Source organism: Pituophis catenifer, unplaced genomic scaffold (assembly GCF_029215685.1).
Source record: "Pituophis catenifer annectens isolate HBS135680 unplaced genomic scaffold, rPitCat1.0.hap2 SCAF_6, whole genome shotgun sequence".
In the NCBI taxonomy this organism is placed as follows: Eukaryota; Metazoa; Chordata; class Lepidosauria; order Squamata; family Colubridae; genus Pituophis; species Pituophis catenifer.
The window spans coordinates 55,924,233-55,946,961 of record NW_027256886.1 but is presented as its reverse complement, the minus strand read 5'-3'; the positions used below and the strand labels follow the sequence as shown (position 1 = coordinate 55,946,961).

Here is a 22,729-nt window from a genome sequence, read left to right as displayed (position 1 = left end):
ATTCAGAAACAGAGGGTCAGGAGCAAACTGAAGATAGTTTCACAGTTATTTTTTCAGCCTTTCTATTTATGATAGAAAATTCAATTTCTTATAAAATAATATAATTTATTCTTTCCTACCCATTATTTTTATCAGAACTGTTTGACTGATCAAGATTTCTCTATAATTGAAGAGAGCAGTGTGATTCTGATTTGATACAAAAGATAAGGAGCCAATCCTCCCTCTCATTCATTCAGATTAATTCTACCTAAAATCAATTTCTTAATTTCACCACACATAGGTTTGCAAGCTGAAAAACATCAGAGAAAAAATACAGATTATTGGTGATAGGAAAAAAAAAGATAGATTATTAGTAAATCAAAATTCACTATTGATGTTTTAGAAGCAAATTGTCTACTTATCTTTGGATAGTAAAGCTTTAAGTCCAATGTTATATAGGAGACACATATATTTAAACTAGTGTGTGTGTGTGTGTGTGTGTGTGTGTGTGTGTGTGTATGAAACATTGAAAAACAAGTACGAATCAAGTATAATCATTTATGTACAATTAGAGGATTCAGCTTTGTAAAAACTTAAATATTTACTACTGTGAACTGTGCAGATAGCAATCATATGACCCTAGTTTTGAATTTGAGACAGATTTCCTATTTACCATTTCTTTATTTAGGTTTATATTAGATACAGATATATTTTGAGCCTCTTATACAAGATGGTCAACAAATGTTAATTGCCAGTATCTTGAATTCCAAATAATTGTTACAGATTCCCTCCACCATTATCACAAATCAATGGAAAAGTAGTATCATGAACTATGACAATTTAGTCTAAATATGTCAGCATTTAATAGTTTCCAATAACAAAAATGAGCAATCATTTAATTGCATTTAATCTAAACAGTATTTTATCACAAATACAAGGGTGCTAGAGAGAGTTCAACTGATATATCAAGAAAAACTCTTACATAAACAGGAAAAATCCCTTGCATAGGATTACTTGCATGTATCGCTATCAGGGGGAAAATGGCCCTACTAACAGCAGAAAAAGAGAAAAGCTGACAAAGAAACTTGGCAGCAACTGATCATGGTAGCAAGAGCAAATGACTCAGCAACCTTTTGGAGATTAGTTGTAGCAGTGTTAAAATTGCTTGAAAAGTTGTTCAGTTTTTACTGTTGCTATTTTATCTTTGGGGTTACTTAATGTGTTTGTTTCTCTTTTGTTCTCCTTATTTAAATAGCATTTTTGTTTTCTGTTTATTAACCCTGCTTGTGAGCAGGGTACTTTCCTGATTTGTGGTATACATTATAACTAAACTTCCCTTTTTGTGGTTTTGAATAATTCTCAAGTATTCCAGAGAGATTTTACTCTCTTAATTTCTGATGTAACTTCCTTTTTACCAATTCCCTTATTTTAAAAAAGTTCCTTCTTTTGAAATCTAATGGGTTGAATTACTTGCTATTTGGTATAGATCAGAGCTGTCAAACTCCTGGCCCACAGGCTGGATTTGTCACATGCTGGCCACGCCCACACCCAGTTTAGTGAAGGGGGGAAAGGTCCTGATACATCATGTGAAGCTGCCATGACGTGAGTTTGACAGCCCTGGTCTAGATTGTCAGTTAGAATGAAATCTCTGTTCTAGACCACAATTATTTATGACATTTAGAAATATCATCTATTCTTTGTTGCCAGAACACAAATCGCTATAATTAATGTAAGGAAAATTAAGTTACTCATTACTCCCTCACTTTAGATGTCTAGTTCTTAAATATATATACTGTACCTATGTACCTCACAAAATTATATGTTTTTCTGGATTCTACAGTTGTTTTTCTTACAACTAAAGAGGAAACTTTATAATTACTATAGTACATGAATCATTTGATTATAAAGATATGGCAATTTTCTTTTCCATCCACAATGAAAATTTTAAAAGTTCTGAAGCTGAATGAGACAAACCATATATTGTATTTGGTATTACCAAATTGAGATGCTGCCACGATTAGGTTGCTGCCTCTTTTCTTTTCTGCTGCTTCTTTTTAAAATATATTGTTCTGCATTCATTTTGCAAGAAAGGGCACCAAACAGTGATTTTAAAAATTCAAAAAAGTAATACAATTATTTATATGGAAATAATGATAATTCACCAAGGCTATAAAGATACAGATAAAGATGATAGGAACATAATTACTCATGATACAAATTATGCATATTCAGAATAAGATTACTGATATGTTTCTTACAAAGAATGAAGTGGCATATTAACTTATACAAAACAATCTAAATTAATTATGCCAATAACTTTAAAGGTAAGATTTATACTGTAGCTCTGTTGAATGTGACAAACAAACAGAATTTATGAATTAAATTGATTCTATTGGAAAGGTAACTTCTGAGGAAATAAATTATATTTATAGGAAGTATTCCTGAGCCACCATTATTAAAGCAAATTAAGAATTCTTCTCACTTTTTAAAAAATAAAATATATGATCTCCGACTGCCATGTCCTAAAAGTGTTCTTTTTTAAATGTTTCTTATCATTCTGATCATTTTCACTTTAGTACTTCTTGCTCACCTGATCTTCTCTTATGACTTATTTCACGTCATATGAAAATACTCATACTTTTGCTTCCTATTCTACAATTCTACTTAAGAAATTTTAATGGATAAGATAGTATCAGAATCAGAATCAGAAATTCAGAGTTTCTAGTCTCGTTTCTGGCTAGATTGGTTCTTTTAAATATTAAATTTTTACAAAATAGACAATGAGGTCATAATGTTGGTTCCATAAATTCTCATACAGGAATAGCTTGGTTTTAAACAGGAAACCATCTCCTTGTTAAATTGTAACCACAGTCCATGATGTATGAAACAGCCAACTATCTTCATGATTATACAGACACAAACTGCTTTAGTGAGAAATATTGTCGCTTATTTCTAGGTGATAATGTTGTGAAATATCACATTATCAACTAGAAATAAGCTATTTCTCACTAAAGAAAGGGAGTCTAGAGACAGATGTAGGCAATACTGTATAGTAGTTCTAGAAGCCATTCTCAGTGGAATGTAACCACATGTTTTCCAGCTTCCCTCAAAGTGCTAATGATAAAGCTGCCAGAAAGTTACATCAGTAGAAGTATTATAAAAGCATTTACTGATATTCAGAATCAACTAAGATGAAAGCTTTCTAATGAGACAGCAAGAAAAATAAAGTAGATAGCCCAAGAGCCAGATGCATCACGCACTGGCCACGCCCATGCCTGGTTTAGTGAAGGGTGAAAAGACCTGATACATCACGTGATGCTGCCATGACGTGAGTTTGACACCCCTGTTCTAGAGCCAAAAGACTAAATAACCTAGAAATGATATGTGGATTCTGGGCTTCTGGGAGCTGTACTTCAGTGACAACAGAAAGGTTATCACATCTCAATGATTAAGAGAAACCAGGACAAGCGGGGTAAACCTAATAGTCAATTGGGATGGGCACAGTGAAAAAAAAAAGTCTTTATAGGTTGGTCAATGTAGTGGCTCAATGTATTTCAAAGTTTTGAAGAAACAATTAACTAAAATGTTATTAAATGTTTTTCATTTGAGTATTTGAAGGACCCTAAATTTAGACGCCTACACTGATAGCAATTAGGTACTATATATCTTTAAATACAAGTGATGCTTTTTTCCCTAAATAAAGCTTTCATATGAAATTATTGATTATTGAACTGTAAAGGCTAACAATAAAGGCAAGCTGCAGCCTGCATACAATCACTTAAACCACTTTTTTAACCACTAAAATATATTGTTAAACCACTAAAAATGGTCTAGACTATCTAACTTATTTTTCTTGCTGTCTCATTAGAAAGCTTTCGTCTTAGTTGATTCTGAATATCAGTAAATGCTTTTATAATAACACACTAAGTTTGGCTTCTATAGGTTATAGAATTTGTATAGGTTGTATAGGTTTGCTATACAGCAAACCTATACAGCAAACTAGGAACAAGTTTGAACAGTGCTCTCACTCTGCCTGTGCAACTCCAAAGCAAGCAGCAGTTAACTCTACCACAAATTTGAGAGCCCCTGTGAATATCTATCACAATGTAATAAGTTGCTTTGTTCACAGGTTCAAAACACAGATTCAGAAACAGGGAAAGAAAGGTGGGAAAACCACCTACAGATAGTTTTCCCATGTAAACTACAAATTTAGTGTTTCATTTGAGCCAGTCATCTGAAATGAGTAAAAATTAGCTCTTTATTTAGACCACTTTTAACAGAAATATTTATTTGTACCTATCAATTCAAATGAATACATGATCAGTACAAACTGATTTGATCATTGTAAGTGTCTGGATAATATAAAACATGGTAATAAAGCAACAAATCCCTTAAATATTATAACAAAATGGTGCTTTATTGTTTTGGCATTTATTTACATTTTTTCGGGCTTTATTTAAATTTTTGACATTTATCTCTTAGAAAACAGGATGCAACCATTCAATTCAGTAAGTGGGCATTTGATAAGCCTTAATGGTCAGCACATTAGACATTCTTGTTGTGAATATAAAGAACCAGTTGTCTGTGGAAATTTTCAATGAATAAAAAGTCTGCTGTTCTAAATACCTCAAATATTAATTTTTTTCGTTCCATTCAATCATGTCTGATTCTTGGAGACTGCCTGGACAAGTCCCTGCAGTTTACTTGGCAAAGTTTTTCAGAAGTGGTTTGCCATTGCCTCCTTCCTAGACTTGAAAGAAAGTCACTAATCCAAGTTCTCCCGGCTGTCTGAGGAGGGACAAGAACCCACAATGTTTTGGTTTCTAGTCTGATGTCTTAATCACTATACAAACTGACTCGCAAAATGCTACAAATGCAATGGCAAATGAAATACTTATAAATTAAATATAAATTAAACTTTGTTAATTGTAGTTCCTAGCAAACTAAATTTAAATATTTTATAGCTTTAAACAGAAGTTTTTAATCTATATATTGAAACCACCTGAAATTTAGAAGGCAATGCAATTATTAAAAAAAATAAGTTCAGTACTGCATAAACAGAATTACAATCCCTGTCAAACCAGTCTTAACTTTGCCTGCACAAATATCAGTGGAAAGTTACAGCATGCAAAATCCGAAAACTTACAATACTTCAATATAAGTTGAAAATGTAATTTATAACATATAAATTGTATATTTACTTCTTGCACAATCCTAATCCCCCCTTCCCCTCCCCCCCCATTATTTTCAGTCACTGGAGGAGACATTACACATTACATTACTATCATCTGTAGTATCATCACAATACTACAAAGTTTGGGAAATCCTGGTTCAAACCATCATTTTCCCAAAAATTGGCCACACCTTAATGACAAGCACATTTGTAGCTTATTTCTAACTCTTATTTTTTCCCTCTAAACTGCCATTATGACCTTTGGGGAAAAAAATCAGTCTGTGTAACATTAGTTACATGTGTTATTAAATTGAACTTTTTAAAATTCTCCGTCTGATCAAAGAATACTGACCCATCTGCCTCCAAGACTTTGTGAATGGGTAAAAAGCAAAGGGCTCTCAGCTTTTAGCAACTTTTTATGTACTTCAGTAATTATTGTTCTATTATTCTAATAACAATTAATGTATGTTGTCACAGATGTGTTTAAGAGCTTATTTGTATTTTGTTATTCAAGGCAAATTGATTTTTCAATAAGCCAAATGCCTTTTCAAGCTCCTATCCTGTTTAAGTGGCTAGAACTGTCTTCAATCTGCATTTTGTGGAAGAGAATCTAGTCTTGCTCTCTAATGACATTCCCATATATAATTTATATGCTGCAATTTGCCCTCTAAAATATTTTAGCATCATTAGGAACTAGCTCATCATTAATTAAGTGCAGAGTTAAAAATGCACCAAAACAAGAGGGGGAAAAGGAGGAACAGTAGTGTAATTCTCTTTGTGGCTCATCACTGAGGATTTGTCTTAATAACCACTCTCAAGGGTGGGAGGGGAGCAAAGAAAAATCAGTCTTCATCTGACTCCAGTCCAAAGGTCTATTTTGTGCAGCTATGTTATTAAGTTAACCATAGGAAACATCTTAAGAAATTGTTCCAGGATGTTGACCATGTTTATCTGATTTTATCTTCTTAGGAACAACTGCAAGTTCAATTCAAAATGTTATTACTTTTATTTTAAAAAAACAAGTAGGTTATTATTGCCCAAATCTATTAGTGTAAAAAGCATTTAGCACCAAGTACTACATCATACAAGGCAGAATAAAAATTATAATATTTTAATTTCTAAAAATTATAATATTTTAATTTCATATTTTATCTCATCAATGTTTATAAAATGATTGGAAAATATATCATAATCCCTATGGAGTTACTTTATCTTTTACGAACAAAAGTGGTGGTTCATCATAATCAAGGATAATTTGAAATGCCTTTTCAAAATGTTAGCAAAATGACTTAACAAGTCTATTTTTATGTACAAATCAATATATTACGCTTAATGTTCCGCCTTGTATGCCTTGTATGCAATAAAAAATAGAGCTGTTGTTATGCAACTTTTGCCTCTTTTCACCAACATGCACCTTGCCACCAGTTTATCTGGCTGTTGTATCTTTCTTTGCCACTTTGCCGAAGATGTAATGAACTTTAATTGGCTAACAACTTTTAGTTGTTCTTAGTTCAACTGAGTGGAATAAGAAAATTGCAATTTGTACCCAAGGTCTCCTGACCATGAGAGCTCTTAAGCAGTGGAACAGCAGTGGACTAATGGGCGCTCCATCAGTGAAGGCTTTCAAGCAAAGGTTGGACATTTATTTCAGGATTCCTGTCTTAGGTAAGGAGTTGCCTACATCCTTTTCAACTTTATGATACTATAAAACTATTTAGCTTGTAAAATGCATTATAATACAAGAGTAATACCTAGTCATTCTGAACATTCTTTCACTGATGGCTTGCCGAAGTTCACTTTCCTTTTTTATATATCAATGGTATCATTACTGACATTACAGTTGTAACAACATTAAATTATAATGATGCTAATATTTTCATTGTTTTCCTTCGATTTATAGTTCAAACATGTTTATCAGCTGATTGCTGAAGACTGGTCAGAGGTCTGGTTAGACATACCAAGACTTGAAAAATATGTATTTGTAGTTCCAGAAATAATTTACCCCCTAATCTAGATATGTGCCTAATACATTCAAACAAGATTAGTCAAAAGAACAAACAGGATATATTGTGTATACTCAGCTAGAATACATTAATTTGACTAAAAATTGTATGTTAATGTACTGAGAGTATCATCTACTAATCCCACCATTCTACGTTTTAAGAGGAATAAAAATGTTTATGCTAGAATTTATCCTTGAACTATTACAAATTTAAAAGCATACGGTAGTTACTTGCTACTCCAATAAAAAATAAGGGGCAGTTCAGGAAACCACTATAGATGAAAAGAGATTTTAACTCAGCTAAGAGATTCCATTTCTTGTAGTGGTTAAGTAGATTGGGAGACTGGGAGTTCTAGTCCTGCCTTAGGTGCAAAGCCAGTTGTGTGACAAGCCAATGTCTCTCAACCCAAGGAAGGATATAATGGCAGGAAAACTGCAGGGATTTTTTCTGGAAATCTTCAAGAATCAGACATGATGGAACAAAGAAAAAAAGTTAAAAGAAATAGGTATAAAAATGGAAACAAGATAGGAAAGAACGTACACCAGCAAAAAGGTATTAAGAGTTGAAAAGGTTTACAAAAAGGTCTTTAAGCTTGTGAGGGAAGATAAAACCAACCAAAAGATTTGGAGATTGTTTCAATAATAAGACAGAGAAAAACCAGAAAAGTATAAGAGAACAAAATATGGTAGGAAAGCTTGCTTGGAAGAGATGTTAGGATGACATGGAGAAGGTTGACCTCCTCAACTAGGAATTGGCTTCAGTCTTCTCGCCAAAGGGGAACTCTGATCAAATACAGCTAAGCAAAAGGGACACAAAAAGGAAATGGCAAATAAAAAGAAATAGCAAACTACATTCATCACTTCACATCCCCAAAGATCAGATCAATCACATCGACAAGTCTTGAAGGGGCTTGCGGGATGTCATCTTAAAGCCAAATATTTGTATTCTTTTAGAAATAATGAAAGGTAAGTATACCTCATTACTCCTGATCTTACAAAAGTCCCTAAAGACCAGGTTACGCTAGTAGATCTGAGGACTCCAGATTATGAGTGATCTTGTGAGATGGTTTCCTTATTATTATTATTATCCTACTGTTTATTAGCATAGTATCTTTTCTTGTTTCAGCTTTGCTTTTATAATTTTAATTCTTTTTAATAATGATTATATAATGGTTTGAACTAATGATTGCCTTATTTATCTACTGTTTTATTGAATTGTTGAATACTGCCCAGAGTCACTTCCCTAGAGGTGGAGGGCCATATAAATTTATTTATTATGGTATTAAATAAATTAATAAAAACTCCCAGCCAGCCATGCTCAATAGAATATTGTGTGCAACTCTGGGCATGCCGGTTTAGAAAAAGTATTGAGAAAAGGAGCACTTCTGGATGATATCAACTCAAACCATAAGGGTCTTGAAAGAAAGAAAAAATAAAACAGTCAGAGGTGCTATGCAGATTTAGTACTAGAAGAGAAGCCTTTAAGGGTACTTGGTAGCTATCATTTAGAGGATAGTATAGGCTTGTTCAATACTGTACAGATGAAAAGTCAAGAAACAATGGGTCTAAACTGTAAGGCAACAGATTCCAATTGGATATTAATGGTAAAATGTGTTCAACAATAGAGCAGACTGTTTCAGAAGATTGATTCTCCTTCGCTGGGAGTATTGAAGCCACGACTGAACAGACATCTGTTGCAAATACTGTATTAATGGATTCTTATATTGGGCAGGTGGTTGGAGTAGAATTCAGAGGTGTCAAACTGATGGCCCATGGGCTGGATGAGTCACGCACAGGCCACACCCATCGCAGCTCCGTGAAGGAAAAAAACATGGCAATACGTGACTGCAACATGATGCAGTGACTTTGACACCCATGGACTAGATGATCTCCAACTGCATTACAGCCTTACATTCTGTTTTAAACTCTGACTCAATCTATTGTTTAGCAAAGTCTTCTATAGAGAGCTTTATATAGTTAATAACTCTAACCAATATTTCTGCAGTTATTTTTGCTGCATCAGGATGAGATATATTTTTCCAGCCTTTTCTTACTGACACGCAGACAAAGCACCAGCCAAAGGAAATGCACTCCTATATTCTCCAAATGTTCCTAATTAGTAGATAGCCAAAACATATACTTTCCAATCAAAGGAGCAAAATAGTGCAGGAATTTTTTTTTAAAACCCCATCAGGAAATCTAGAAATTGGGTATCTGGGTCAAACTTTTATTTCAAAAATATTGCTCTGCTCAACGTCATCAACTAATTTGCACCATAGCTGGGAAGGACAAGAGGAAAAGAAAATCAGCAACATGTTGAAGAATTTGAAAAATATTGTAAACTGTATGGTTAATAGAAATCAACTTTTGAAAGTTATACATAATATACTGTATAAGAAGAGGGAGGATTTCTACCAACAGTCCTATTGTCTGCTTTCTATTTTTTTTTATTTCTCAGATCTTCAAGGGAAATTTCTAAACAATACTGACTTTTAAACATCATCTTCATTTTCTCTAATTCATTAATAGCATAAACATTTAAGTCCAAATCCAGAACCTAATTTACATAGATGCAGCAGCCCTGCTTTTCTCACTCCAATATGCAAAAAAAAAAAAAAAAAAAAGACCCAGAAATATTGAAGGGAGCTTTTTTCCTGCCTCCTTGCTGAGGTCTTCAAATATATATTTTCTAAAAATTTAAAAATACATGTATCTCAAATATTTAGCTAATAAGAAATCCCAATGGTCTGTGGGAAGTTAGCTAAAGAAGACAGTGTTTAAGTAAAACTCATTCCTGATGAGTGGTTTGATTGGGGAATGTTTTTTTCCTGATGCCTGGTGACATGTTGAAAAGAGACAGAAGAAAGCCAAAGAAGAAATATGAGGGGTTAGAGTTTTCGGCAAATAAAAATTGTGTTAATTTTGTGGAGACCAACGTACAGTACCTGCAGGTCCACATTTTGTGATATTATTTGCAATGTCAACTTCCAATGGGGCCTTGGGTTGGACTGATGCTCTCTAAAGGTGTGGAGAAACTCATAGCTGAAAATGCTGGCTAGAAAGGCAGATTCTGGTGAATCTGCAATGAAGGACAATAAAATGAGGCCTCCAGAAGCAAGTAACTCAGTAGTGGATGACAGGATCCACCATTGGTCAGCCGTGGAAGGTGTGCTAGATAAGCCTAACAAAGAGAAGACAGCTTCTCACGAAATGCAATTCCTGAGCAAATAGGAATTATTGTCTCTGTAAAAAAAGCTCTGGGAAGTAGATTAATTGTAAATTTCTATACATCATTATTAAATTGAATAGGATTAAGGTTAGAGTTAAGACGAATGAGTATTAAGGAATTAGTGAGCATGAAGAAAAGTATTAACTCTAAGACCATCCAGTTTTGTGGCTAAGCAGGATGAGAATCCAGGTTTCTTTTGGCCAGTTCATCACACTGTTTCTTGCTGCCATTTCTCCGAATCTTTTACAAAGAATCAGCATTTTTTAAAATTAAACTTGCATTTCCAACCATTTTGTGACAAAATGCATCATGTTAAATGGATTACATTTTGATAAAACAAAGCATTGCTAAGAAATGATCCACGTATCTGTAATAGCTATAGAACAAACCCTAAATCTGCTGTTGAAATCAGGGTTATATTTTCCTTTAATTTGCCATAAATTGTCAAAGACATTTAGTAATAAACAAATATATATTAATAATACTAAACCTACACCAGTGTAAGAGGGAGACACATAAACTCATATTCAGAGTGCACAGTTCAATTCTAGACTGAAATGATTAAAGTCTAGAATTTGAGACTTACCGTAATTTTTTTAAGTCTATAAAAAGAAGATTGCATATATTACTGGATAGTCTAAGAATATACAGTATATGAAATCAGATTTAAACTATGCAGGAAAGAATTGTGCAAACAAGCCAATTTGGACCCTACCAATTACTTATAAAACAGAGAGAATGGGCTGGTGTGAAATGCAAAGACCATATATGAACTTTCTCCCTGTTACAGTTTTCCATTCCAAGCTATATTATTTTATTATTATTTTTCTTCTTCATGAGATTTACATAAGCATAATGGAAGCATTAAAAAGACTGGAAAATTATATTTTCTATGGAAAATGTAGAAAAGGGAACAGGATTTCACTTCCCCTCCAATTGGCCACCATATCTACTGTGACCCTGTGCTTACAGTTGTCCATAGGACTGAAGCTTGATCCAGCTTTAAAAAATCCTCCGTTGTTGGGATTTATAGGTTAATGTTATAAAATGTATAATGTTGTATAATGTATAATGTTATACAATTCCAGTCACAACTGGATTGTGACTTAAGCAGGTAAAAGACTAGTAAGGGCAAAACTCTTATTTTTTCAGTCATAGTCTCATCAAAGAAAATATTTATCTCTAGGAAATTTTTCGTAAGAGCCAAACCAGATGTTTTACCCAGGTAAACAAAAGTCTTCCAACTTTTTTATGAAAAGCAACCACAGGTCCCTGCAAGTATAAGCAAAGGAGCAATAACTGCTTAACCCCTCTCCTTCCAGCTGCCTGTTGTTCTATTAAAAATGCACACCCATTCACTTTTCCATCCCTAGAAAAAAAGTACTTGTACTCATGATTTCCTTATGCAATGAGAAAAATGACTCATATGTAGTTAGGAAATTAAATATAAAAAAAGGGTTAAGCAGTTGTTTGGCTGCCAATGCTCATGGTTATCCTCCAAGGTTGTTTTGGTCTTTAAAAACTTGATATGTATGATCATCATGGATTCTTAACCTATGATGACTTTTGAGCCATACAAAATCTAGCATAAAGCTGAACTAGGGGTGTAATTTTATACATACTTTCCAGGAGGTAAGACCCAGAGAACACATCTGGACTTCTCAGTAGATTTTTGTTTATTTATTTAGCTTATTCTTCCATTAAAAGGAATCCTGAAATAGCCTACAGAGTTACAAAATAACTCTTCAACCTAAGAAGAACCACAGTAAAACACTATGAAACATACTGGTTATTTATAAACTCATCCTGGGTTAAAAAAACAACAACCTGAATTGGGCTAAAAGTAACACTTATAGGTAGGTACATATTATAAGGTATATATAAATTATATAGTACCGTACTAATATACTCTTATTTATTTGGATTTGTTATACCACTCACTTCCGCTAAGGCTATTCCATAAGTTCAAAACATGTATTAAAAACACAAGTAAAAGTCACATCTGCCTCGACCAAAATAACATTCCCCAACATGCAAAAAAAGTTCAACAGGGGCTCCTATTAGAAGAAAGAATCTATTCTATTGATTTCAAAATGACAAAATCAAACAAATATATTTCCCTTCACACTCTGTTGGATCAAAAGCCAGATATTTGCCTAGTATATAAACTGGTTTAAAGGTTGGTCTGACTTTTCTATTCTCGCCTAACAAAACTGAATCCTCTCTTTCTGAGCTGTGATGTTTCTTTCACTGTCCTTTCACTATTATATTTTGTCTATCCTGTTGTTTTCTTTCTTTGGAACATACTTTTTTTTCATACAGATGTCCTCCATCTGTCTGTTCCTTCCATGACCCAAGCCAAGGCCATTCAGCATTCCTGAGCCAAGCTGCATCCCCAATTATGTACTCCCCCCCCCTTTCTAGAAGGTCATGGACACAATTATTATCTATACCTTGGAAACCAGAAGTGTAAATTCTCCTGGGCACCACAAAGTAGTTGTTTTGTTATCATTTAAATATGCAAAGTAACATTTATCTTAACATATATTTTTAATATTTTTTAATTTTTAATTGGTCTGTTATCTTAAATTTGGGCCAAATTAATATATATCCTTTTAACTGTTTTTAATGTTTATCTTGTATGTTTTTATCTGGCTGTATACCGCCCTGAGTCCCTCGGGAGAAGGTGCGGTATATAAATTCGAGATAAAATAAAATAAAATAAAATAAATCTTAGCTCTCCCTAGGAAAAGAGGATTTCACGCCCAGCTCATATCTTCCCCCTACCTTCTTCAGTCAAGAAGAAAGAAGCTAAATTAAGTTTTATAAACAAGTTACCATCGTAATAGTTAATTTTTAGACTATCATCCCCCCCCCCCCAAAAAAAAAGCGACGAAGGGATAAGAATACAAATCTAACTCAGCGCCATGAATCGCGCAGGGTGGGAGTCAGATTTGGAGGAAGAAGAGGAAAAAAAGGCAAGTTGCTTTAACTATCTGGAGATGCGTTGGGCTCCAATATCCCCCACCACAATATTTATGGATGTTGCAGTCCAACGCATTTCGAGAGGCGACGAAGGCGCGAGGAATTAGCAGGGAAAAGTTGAGAGATGCGCGCCCTCCCTCTCCCCGCCGTCTTCCGGAGCGAAGCTCTCACCCTGACCGCAGGCGCCCCTTTGGATGGCGATGACGGGCGGCTGATGCTGGCTTTCGGAGCGCTGGCTAGCGGTCCGCAGCTGGCACAGGTTGCCGTAGCTCCTTCCATCGCTGCCACACACCGGTTCGTTCCCAGCACACACGCAGTGGCCGGCTTTCGCTCGCCTCCGCACCGTGGCCGAAGCCGCCACTCCGGGTCCCCCGGACGACAGCACACACAACAGTCCTTCGGCACACAACGGCTCCCCGAACGGGGACCCTCCGCAAGACTCGCCTTCTTGCGCGGCACACACGGGGCAGCAGCCGCAGGAGTCGAGCGTCTGGCCGCTTCCCGCGCACTCGACGGGCACCTCCGGGCACCGCGCACGGTCGCAGCGGTCAGGGCAAACCCTCTCTTCGTAACGTCGCCCGAAACCTTGAGCCGAGCTGCCCGGGAGCAGGAGCAACAAGAGGCACGGCCACCAGCCGCTGGGCGCCAAAGGCCACAGAAAGGCTTTCATTGCTTCCTCACAAGAAGGTGCAGAAAGTCCAGCGAGCGAAACAAGCGCAACGGACCGGGACGGCGCGGCCGAAGTGAGGAGGGAAGGAGAATCCCGGCGCGCGGGGAGAGCCGGGAATTGGAAACCTTGCCTAGCAAAAGCGCGGAGAGCAACTGAGGAGGGAAGCGCTGCTTTAAAAGGAGCCGGCGCAGCCGGAGCGGTTGGATGCGCGCGTGGCTCGAGGAGCTGTCTGGGAGGAGACTTGGCGGCGTTATGCAAGGCCGAGGAAGGGAAGAAAATCTGCTGCCGCGCCAAGTGGGAGTGCAAACTGGAGCAAGTTCACGGAACTTTCCCCCCCTCCCCTATCAGTTTTTTTAAAAAAAATATTTTTATTAATATTGAAAGGCCTGGTTCTGTCATTTATATTAGGTGAACATACTTGCCATCAGAGTATATTATTATATACTCATATATTATATACTCTAGAATATTATTACTCTTATATATTGAAATATATATATATATATATATATATATTTCTCTTTAGCCAGGTTCTTCCTACGTAAACCAAGATATTTATGCAGCCCTACATAAAAATCTTTGTTTACGTAGGAAGAACCTGGCTAAAGAGAAATACACATAAAGCCTACGATTATACCTAGCAGAGCAGGCGGTATTATGGGTGTTCCATTAACTCTGTTCTGCACCATTTTCTATAAGTAGATCATCCTATCAGCCAACCTAGAGTTCCATACGTAGCTCAGATACATCATAGTGCCTGAGGAATGCATCATAAATGTTGTCATTTAAAACACACACAAAAACACACACATACTAAGCATTTTAAAAATCCTGGTCCAAGGTCCGAGATGCTTCCAAAGTTTTCTTCCAATGCTTTTGTTCTTGGACTTCTTTCATTAAATCTTGCCACCAGATGTTATGAAATATTCACAGGGGGGAGGGAATATTTGGTTGAACTTCAAGAATATTCCCTTAAGGTTTACACCTGCACTGGTGGCACATACAGATGTATAGCTGATCTTAAGCTCTGTGCAAATTGGATCAAAAATGCAGTTTTAAAAAATGACATGCTTATGTTTGGGAATTAACATAGTTGGCCTACTGGCGAAGGAATTGAACAGTGTTTTGACTCTGTTTGTTAGATGCAATGGTGATACCTAGGATGTCAATAAGCACAGCCTCAAAGAATGTGACCTTTCCTCACATTAGCCTACCAAATTTGCTCACTATCTGAAGCTCTCTATTTGTTTCTACAACCTACCCACTTTATATTTCAGTTTGCAAATACTCATATGAAAAAGTTATAAGGCACCCCAAAAATATTTCTATTAGTCTATCAAAATGTTATTTTTCCAGAATATTTACATTGGTTGGCTAACATGGCCTATGCTTTTCAGAAAAGAGCTGCTATAGGTCATAATTTGAGATGCGCACTTCCAACAGAATCAGTATATTCTGTCCTAAACACAGACTTCCCGGAAAGTTTCAAATTTCTGGGACACAGAAAAGCATTCTTTTTGTCCTCAGAATACCTTCCTATGCTGCTGCTAATACATTTGCAGTATTGCTGGAATACAACCAGCCTGCTACTTAGGAGAAAAAGGTTAGGACACTTACTGACATTCAAGACTGCCTTTTCAAATGCTAAGTGAAGATACAAAGTGTTGCAAATTTGTGCTCAGAAAAATAAGTTAGAATTCTTAGAATGCCAAGTGAGATTCTTCCTTATATCAAACAAGATGGTAATATTGTAAAAATGCAATATTTTTCCTATTCTGTTATGAATAGGAAATACTATGGAAAATATAGGAAATATTATTGAGGGAGGCAAGCAAAGAACATCCCAGAAATCTCAGCTTGGTTTTTTAGTGTCCTGTAAAGCCATTGATTATCCTATGAAGATGGCAGCTGTCTGTTAGTTGCTTTTAACTGTATTTTTGTTTACAATTCATATTATTTGTAAACTTTTTGGGAGTACTTTTAGCCTACAAGGAATTATATAAATAATGAGAGATACATAAGGAAAATCAGTGTCACTTTTTGTCAGTTTGTCTTAGAATGGGATATGAACCGTACGACTACTTTGATACTATCTCAAGAAAAAAGAGCTGCTTTGGGCATAGGTCCAGTGTTAAGGCAAGAATGAGGTAGCTACGTAGAGCTGGCCAAGTATTATTGAATCACAATTCCTGGTAGCAGGACATTTGGCCACAATAATCAGAACTTTCAAAAGTTCTAGTTCAGTTACCAGATGTTCCCTCTTCTCATATTATTAAAAACAGGACTCCTTCCAACAGCGTATTAAAATGCATCTGGAATCTCAAATACGATTTTAAGCTAGCTAAAAAGACCAGCTTTACTCTGATTGAAAGCGTACTTCCAGTTTTCTTCCTGATAATTTTTCTGTACTTTATACAGCTTAAAAGGGTTCTCCCTCAATTTTCTAATTTTGGATGTTATAATACAGTATTATACTATTTCAAAATTTTATTTATCCAATTTAGACATTGCTTATCTCACTTGCAGAGTCTGCTATTTAACCTTTCTGAATTTTCATCTGAACTTTTAAATATGTATTATGGACGGTTGTCAATGTTTCTTTGATAAGCTATGGTTTCTGAAGCCTCACTCTTCAGGCTAATTCATTCAAGGCTAATTTGCCACATATGAGAACTGCACATATGAAAACACATGTTTACAAATTGGCATATTTAATAACATACTCTGACAGCAGATCATACCAAAATGTCTTCAATAGTTTTTTACAACCTAGTTTTAGCAGTCAGGAATATTGTCTCTTTAAAATGTTTATGGTAATAAGATTAGTTGTACTAATGAAGCTAAGTTTTTTTAATGTTTGCTTTTTGATCAATTAAAAATATAACTTTTAAGATTTTTGGTGAATCTGAAGGCCAGAGCAAAGTTTGCAAAAATAGTTTCATTCACTGAACAATTTGTCTTTTGAAGTACACTAAATGTAGTAGTCTAATAAGATTATTATAGTTCATTGTTTATGTCAATTTATTAACAAGTGTGACATTTACAGAAAACACCACAGGTTCCAAATAAGTTAACAATTTTCTTCAATTTTATATAAAAAAGTACTGTTAAATTAAAAGTCCTGACAATTTGCCAACCACAAGCATTTCCCACACTATTGAATTACCTAAGCAGTTTGATTTTAAAGAAATCCATAAGATTGCTGCTGTGATTACAATTGACTATTGAAAACGGGTAATATTCAAAGAATAAAATGAACATGCAATGTGGAAATTGTACCAGAACCAGTAAACCTAGCACATCATCAAGGTATGGCAATACAACAAACAATCCAACTCAGTTTCTTCCACAAAATACGTATTGTGAAAAATAAGATTTCATACATTTGCTAAATCTGTTACAAGTTAAAATGTATTCTCCTGAATTAGACTGAACAGAACATATACCTAAATTCACATGTAACTGAGAAGGCAAATAAAATGTAATTTACAAACACTGCTTGTAAATATTTAGCTTATAATTGAGAAATATAAAGGTACTGCTGTATTGGAGCAATCTGAAATAACATCACAGAAATTTGGCATTCTACTATCTTTTTAGGCCTTGTACATTTTTATTTCAATTTTTAATATCTACAGATTTGATCCACATAACTTTCAATAAATGTAGTTAGTATATTTAATAACAGAATATATGTATTCTTGAAAGGCAAATTCTTCAGCAAATTGCCACAATTACAATAGCTGGACTCCGTGATCCAAACTGTTTATTTGATGACAAACAGAATTGTAGCCAAGTGGGAACAATAGTGACAATTCCCTATGAGACAAACTTAATGAAACATCTGGAAAGTGACTGATTCAGTTTGTGTCAGTGATACAAAATACCTATGCCTTTTGACTTTATGTGCAAAAACAAAATAGGGTGACAAAAATGTTCTCTTTTACAAGTGTCAAATGATTCTTCTTGCAAATATAAAAGCTTCATAGATAAAGCCTGAGATCAATATTTTGTGGGGAAGTTATATCTGGAGAAATTAATTTGGGAGCTAGAGACCATTTAGTTAAAGGCAGTTAAAAGCAGTGGTGGTATTCAGCCAGTTTGGACCGGTTCAGACGAACCGGTAGCAGAGATCGCGGGTGAGCCAGCCCACCAACCCAGGTGCTATGCCGTCCTATTTAGCCATGTTTTTGAGGCCGGGCTCATGCGCGGAAGGCATGTGCGTGAGGAAAGCACATGCACAGAAGGCTGGGCGCATGAGTGGAAGGTGCACACGTGTACAAAGCGAGCATGTACGTGGGGGCGAACCAGTGGTAAAAATATGTGAAACCCACCTCTGGTTAAAAAGACCATAAATCAAACACTTAAGCATTAGCACGGACAAATGAACTACAAATGAAAATGTCATGTTTCAAGATGCAGGTCAATCCAGCTCATGACTATAGAAGAGTTGGGTGTACAAAATAGGATATGCATGGAAATAAACACATAATTGGACTTTAGTATTACTCTATACACCCTCTTTTATACATATGGCACACAGAAAGCAGGTATGGGCCGGTCTCTCTCTCTCTCAGCCCAACCCACTTAGCAGAGTTGTTATTATTGGGGGAAAGAGGAAGAGACAGGAGTATTAGGTAGGTTAACCACCTTGAGTTACTTATAAAAGTAATAACAGTGGGATAAAAATCTAATAAAATAAAAGCAGGAATGTGCTGGTCACTGCTTAACTCAATGGTTCTTAAACTGTTTGGTTCAATTATTCCTCTTCCCTGTTCCAAGTAATGTCACTATCCCACCAAAAAAAATATCCAGACTGTTGTTTTACACAGATATCTTGGCAGCTTCAGTCCCAAACTGGATTGACTCACAAATGTGCAATTGCAAATTGCTTCATTACTCTCAACTACCCCCTTTGGGGAAAATTACCCCTCCTCCACACACACCCATTTAAGAACCACTGGACTAACTGAAGTTCTCTAATAGATAAAATAAAAGGTTTCTTGCTCCCATTACTACTATAATTTAAGCAAGCAAATAACAAGTATTTTTAAAATTAGAATATCTTTTAAAAGCTGTGACAATATGTACAGTCTAGTCAGCTGAGTAAAAATCTATATTTCCTTCCTGAAATGGAGAGGGTTGTAGAATCATCCCCTTTCTATCTTTTTAGTAGATAGTAGTAGAAATTTGAAGGGAACAGCACACTTCTGCTCTTAACTTAAGGGAATATCCCTTTCAACTAATTTGAAAATTTTGGCTTTTGCTCCACTAAGACATTTATTTTATTTATTTTTTATTTTATATTGGATTTCTATACCGCCCTTCTCCCTGAGGACTCAGGGCGGTGTACAGCCAGATTAAAAAACATGCAGAACAAATATTAAAAACAATTAAAAGATATATAATTTGGCCCAATTAAAACTCATTTAAGAAACTCATAAAAGAACACCTACTTCACTGGAATAGTGGAGGATTTTTTTGCTTAAATATCTTCATTCATTCTTTAGAATTTCTCAAGCATAACTTACCCAAAATATTATACAATGGAAAATATGAGTTGCATAAAGCAGCAGCATGTGAAACTTTGGGCCTTTTGTTGATTAAACAGATTTTTTTCACTACCTGTCTATAAAATAGTGCATTATCTTTTTGATCAATTATCCAGCATCAGCTTCTTAAGCCTATTATTATTGTCACTGAAACTGAACAAATATCCAGTTTGAAAATCATTATACTAGTATGCTGGAAATTGCACAAACATTTTACCTTATACACATGCTGAACCATATCACACAAGGCTCAAAACCAGAAAAATAAATCTATCTAACCCCCAAACTTTTAACGTATCACGAAGAAAGAACCCACAGGCACTTTTAATAAATACAGTGCACAGACGTTACAGGCCACAGTTGCATGATGGAATAATTCAGTACCAATTAATAGCATGAAGCAGAGTTTGTTCAGTCTTTTACTGACCAAAATATAAAATGGGAACCAGTTACAACTCACTGAAGAGGGGAGGAGAGGGGAGATCACACAAGAGAAAACAAAATTTGGAACAATAGTTTTAAATAATTACTGCGAAGCCCATTATAAAATATTTTCGTTAAACCTTTAAAAGATTTAATCATTTATGTTCCCTAGTTTTTAAAAAATCTACATAATACCTTTATTTTGGTGGTCCATCAATATCCAAATGTGCAAAAGTTACAATTTACCTTTAGGAGTGCATCAAAAATAGGCTTAATATTCAAAATAGCTGTACTATGGTAATGTAAATTTCACAGCACCAGTTTTCTGTAATTCTAAAGGATTTGGATTCTATGGAAGGGCAGTGATTTACAAAGCATTTATCAGGAGCTCCAATTAAATCAGCACATTTAGATTACCTAAATAATCTGTGGGCCTTTCTTATAAGCTTTCTTTTCTCATAGAGATTCTCACTTATTGTACTTTAACAAATATTATATTTGTTATGAGCAGTTTTTGTGCCTTGAATACATAGATTGCTCAAATCTAAGCATTCATTGTAAGGAAAACATACCTCATTTCAGATACTGCAGCATGGTGTTTTTCTTAATATTCTTAACATGAAATATTCTTAACATGAAAAATCTCTTTGCATAGGAAAAGTGCATTACATTGCCTCTACTGTTACACTCTGCAGTCCTGACAATCAAAGAACACTGTATACATAGATGCCCCAAAAAACTGTGCCAGTATTTTTAGAAAATAAGCCGATTTGGTTGACAATAGCCTGAATTACAAGATCATTAAGCTGTAAATTGGCTTTAAAAAAAATAGCATTAAGGAGGGTTGGGTTTTTTTTTTTCAGTTTTGCCAAACTGATGATGAAGAGCAGCTGGTACCTTGCTTAAATAACTTTTAGATCAAGTATCATATTTCGGCCCCTTGCTATCAAAAAGATTTGTCATCAGGGTACAGAAAAAGCAAAAAGTCCGCTCTGATACACAGTGCAAGGTAGCATATAACTATTAAAACATACAAAATTTTGAATGTATGCATACACAAAGGTCAACATAAGCAACATTCTATGTTTTGTTCTTTCTATCTTTGGCTAAAAGTCTGAGAAAGGAAATTCAAGGACCAAAACAATTCTTAATTTTCCAGACTCTTCCCCATCATTACACATCACTAACTGGAAGGCTTGCATCATCGAGATCCACTGGATCAGGATCCTGTTCCTGAGTGCCATTTTTATTTTGAGGTTCCAATAGGGCATGCAGAGTCACTTTGGAAGTTGAGTTTCTTGAAGGGACAGCCTGGATCTTGAAGCTCCCTGGTTTGGCCGTGGTAAAAGATTCATGAAATCTTCGCTTCTCCAAGAGAGGGGGTTTGTTGTTAAGGGTTTGGACCAAAGTGGGGCGGTGAGTGGTTGTGGAATGTGAGGTGGCTGCTGCTGTTTTTGCAGGGCAGCTGGATTCTGAGCAGCTGGAATGCTCCTGTAAAGGAGAAGTAATTATCTAATTAAGTTGGTCATTTACTCCATGTTAATTACTCAATTCAGAACTATGTCACTGAAATAATGAAAAGGGAAAAACAAAGCAAGGCATAAGAGCACAAAGCAGAAGCTTCTCCGATGCAGCACAATGTTAAGACTGTGAGCATACAGCATTGTGAAACAGCAAGCTGAAACAGCCAAGACAAATCCCTAAATCTAGTGTGATATTGTTTAATTCTGACAGTGCAATTGCACCAAGTTATTATGCCCAATGCTATCAATCTCCCAGCAGAACAGATTTCCCCCTTACTTGCCTCATGCCCATTGTGAGCATACCACCGGCAGCATTTTGAAGAAACTGTCGATTTTGAGAATTTGCAAATAGGATTAAATACTTTTTGAAATCTAATCCTAAAAGAATTTCAAGAAACTAATGTCATAAATTCATGCAAGTGTATTCACTTGTAAAAAAGAAGTATAATTAAATTCTTAAAATTTTATGTGAATTAAACTGCCACTGTTAAGGCACTTTATCTTTTTGTTCACTATGCTTTATTCCTTAGTTATTTGTTCTACCGTAGTAATATATGATTTTGTTGGTCAGTATTTCCAGAAAGTAATATAATCTGTTATGTAGTTTGGATTTTTCTATATTGTACTCTACAATGGTAGCTATTGTTTTGGTAGTGGACTATTTATTCTATTCAGTATTTTTCATACCCATTAATATGATCATACCATTATTGAGTTCTGCATTTTAACACTATGCTTAATGAAAACTGCAGAATATAATTTCTACAATAAGCAAGAAACATCAAAGAATATTGTCCAGACTTTGCTAGGCTGCAAATATTGCCAATTAATTTGAAAACTGAGAAAAAAAATTCTGAAGAGTATTGAATAATATTCATCAACTAAAATCAGAGAGAAAGGTATGCTGAAAATTGGCAATTGTAACTTATCCTGTATTGGAGCAGTTGGGAATTTCATCTAAAATCACATCAGAATATGAAGCTTCTTAATGAAAGATCATAAGATCATAGCAGTCTATCTGTCTGTTCCAGAAATGTTATTCATTTCCTGCCAAATTTTGGAATTAGTGTTCCGATGTTCTACATCTATTTATCAATCAACCTCAAGTGGAAGCTTCTGACAATCTGAAAATTCTAACATTTGCATTAGACCAACAAGCAAAGACTGATTTAGGATAACATTCCAGAATGTGC

General features: G+C 35.2%; 2 protein-coding genes across 3 annotated transcripts in view; both read right to left on the bottom strand.

Annotated features, from left to right (window-relative positions):
- Window positions 1-14,124, bottom strand: part of HTRA1 (HtrA serine peptidase 1) — a 38,471-nt gene extending 24,347 nt beyond the window's left edge. Inside the window, exon 1 of the mRNA XM_070945229.1 lies at window positions 13,540-14,124. Within this exon, the coding sequence (XP_070801330.1) occupies window positions 13,540-14,038 (499 nt within the window). The 5' untranslated portion in view covers window positions 14,039-14,124. The remainder of the gene's footprint in view (window positions 1-13,539) is intronic.
- A 6,953-nt stretch (window positions 14,125-21,077) lies between these two features.
- The window catches only part of PLEKHA1 (pleckstrin homology domain containing A1), a 39,105-nt gene continuing 37,453 nt past the window's right edge, over window positions 21,078-22,729 (bottom strand). Inside the window, exon 12 of one of the 2 annotated variants that reach the window (XM_070945729.1) lies at window positions 21,078-21,504. In XM_070945729.1, coding sequence (XP_070801830.1) covers window positions 21,187-21,504 — 318 coding nt within the window. In that variant the 3' untranslated portion in view covers window positions 21,078-21,186. The remainder of the gene's footprint in view (window positions 21,505-22,729) is intronic. The other variant, XM_070945730.1, reaches the window with a different exon arrangement.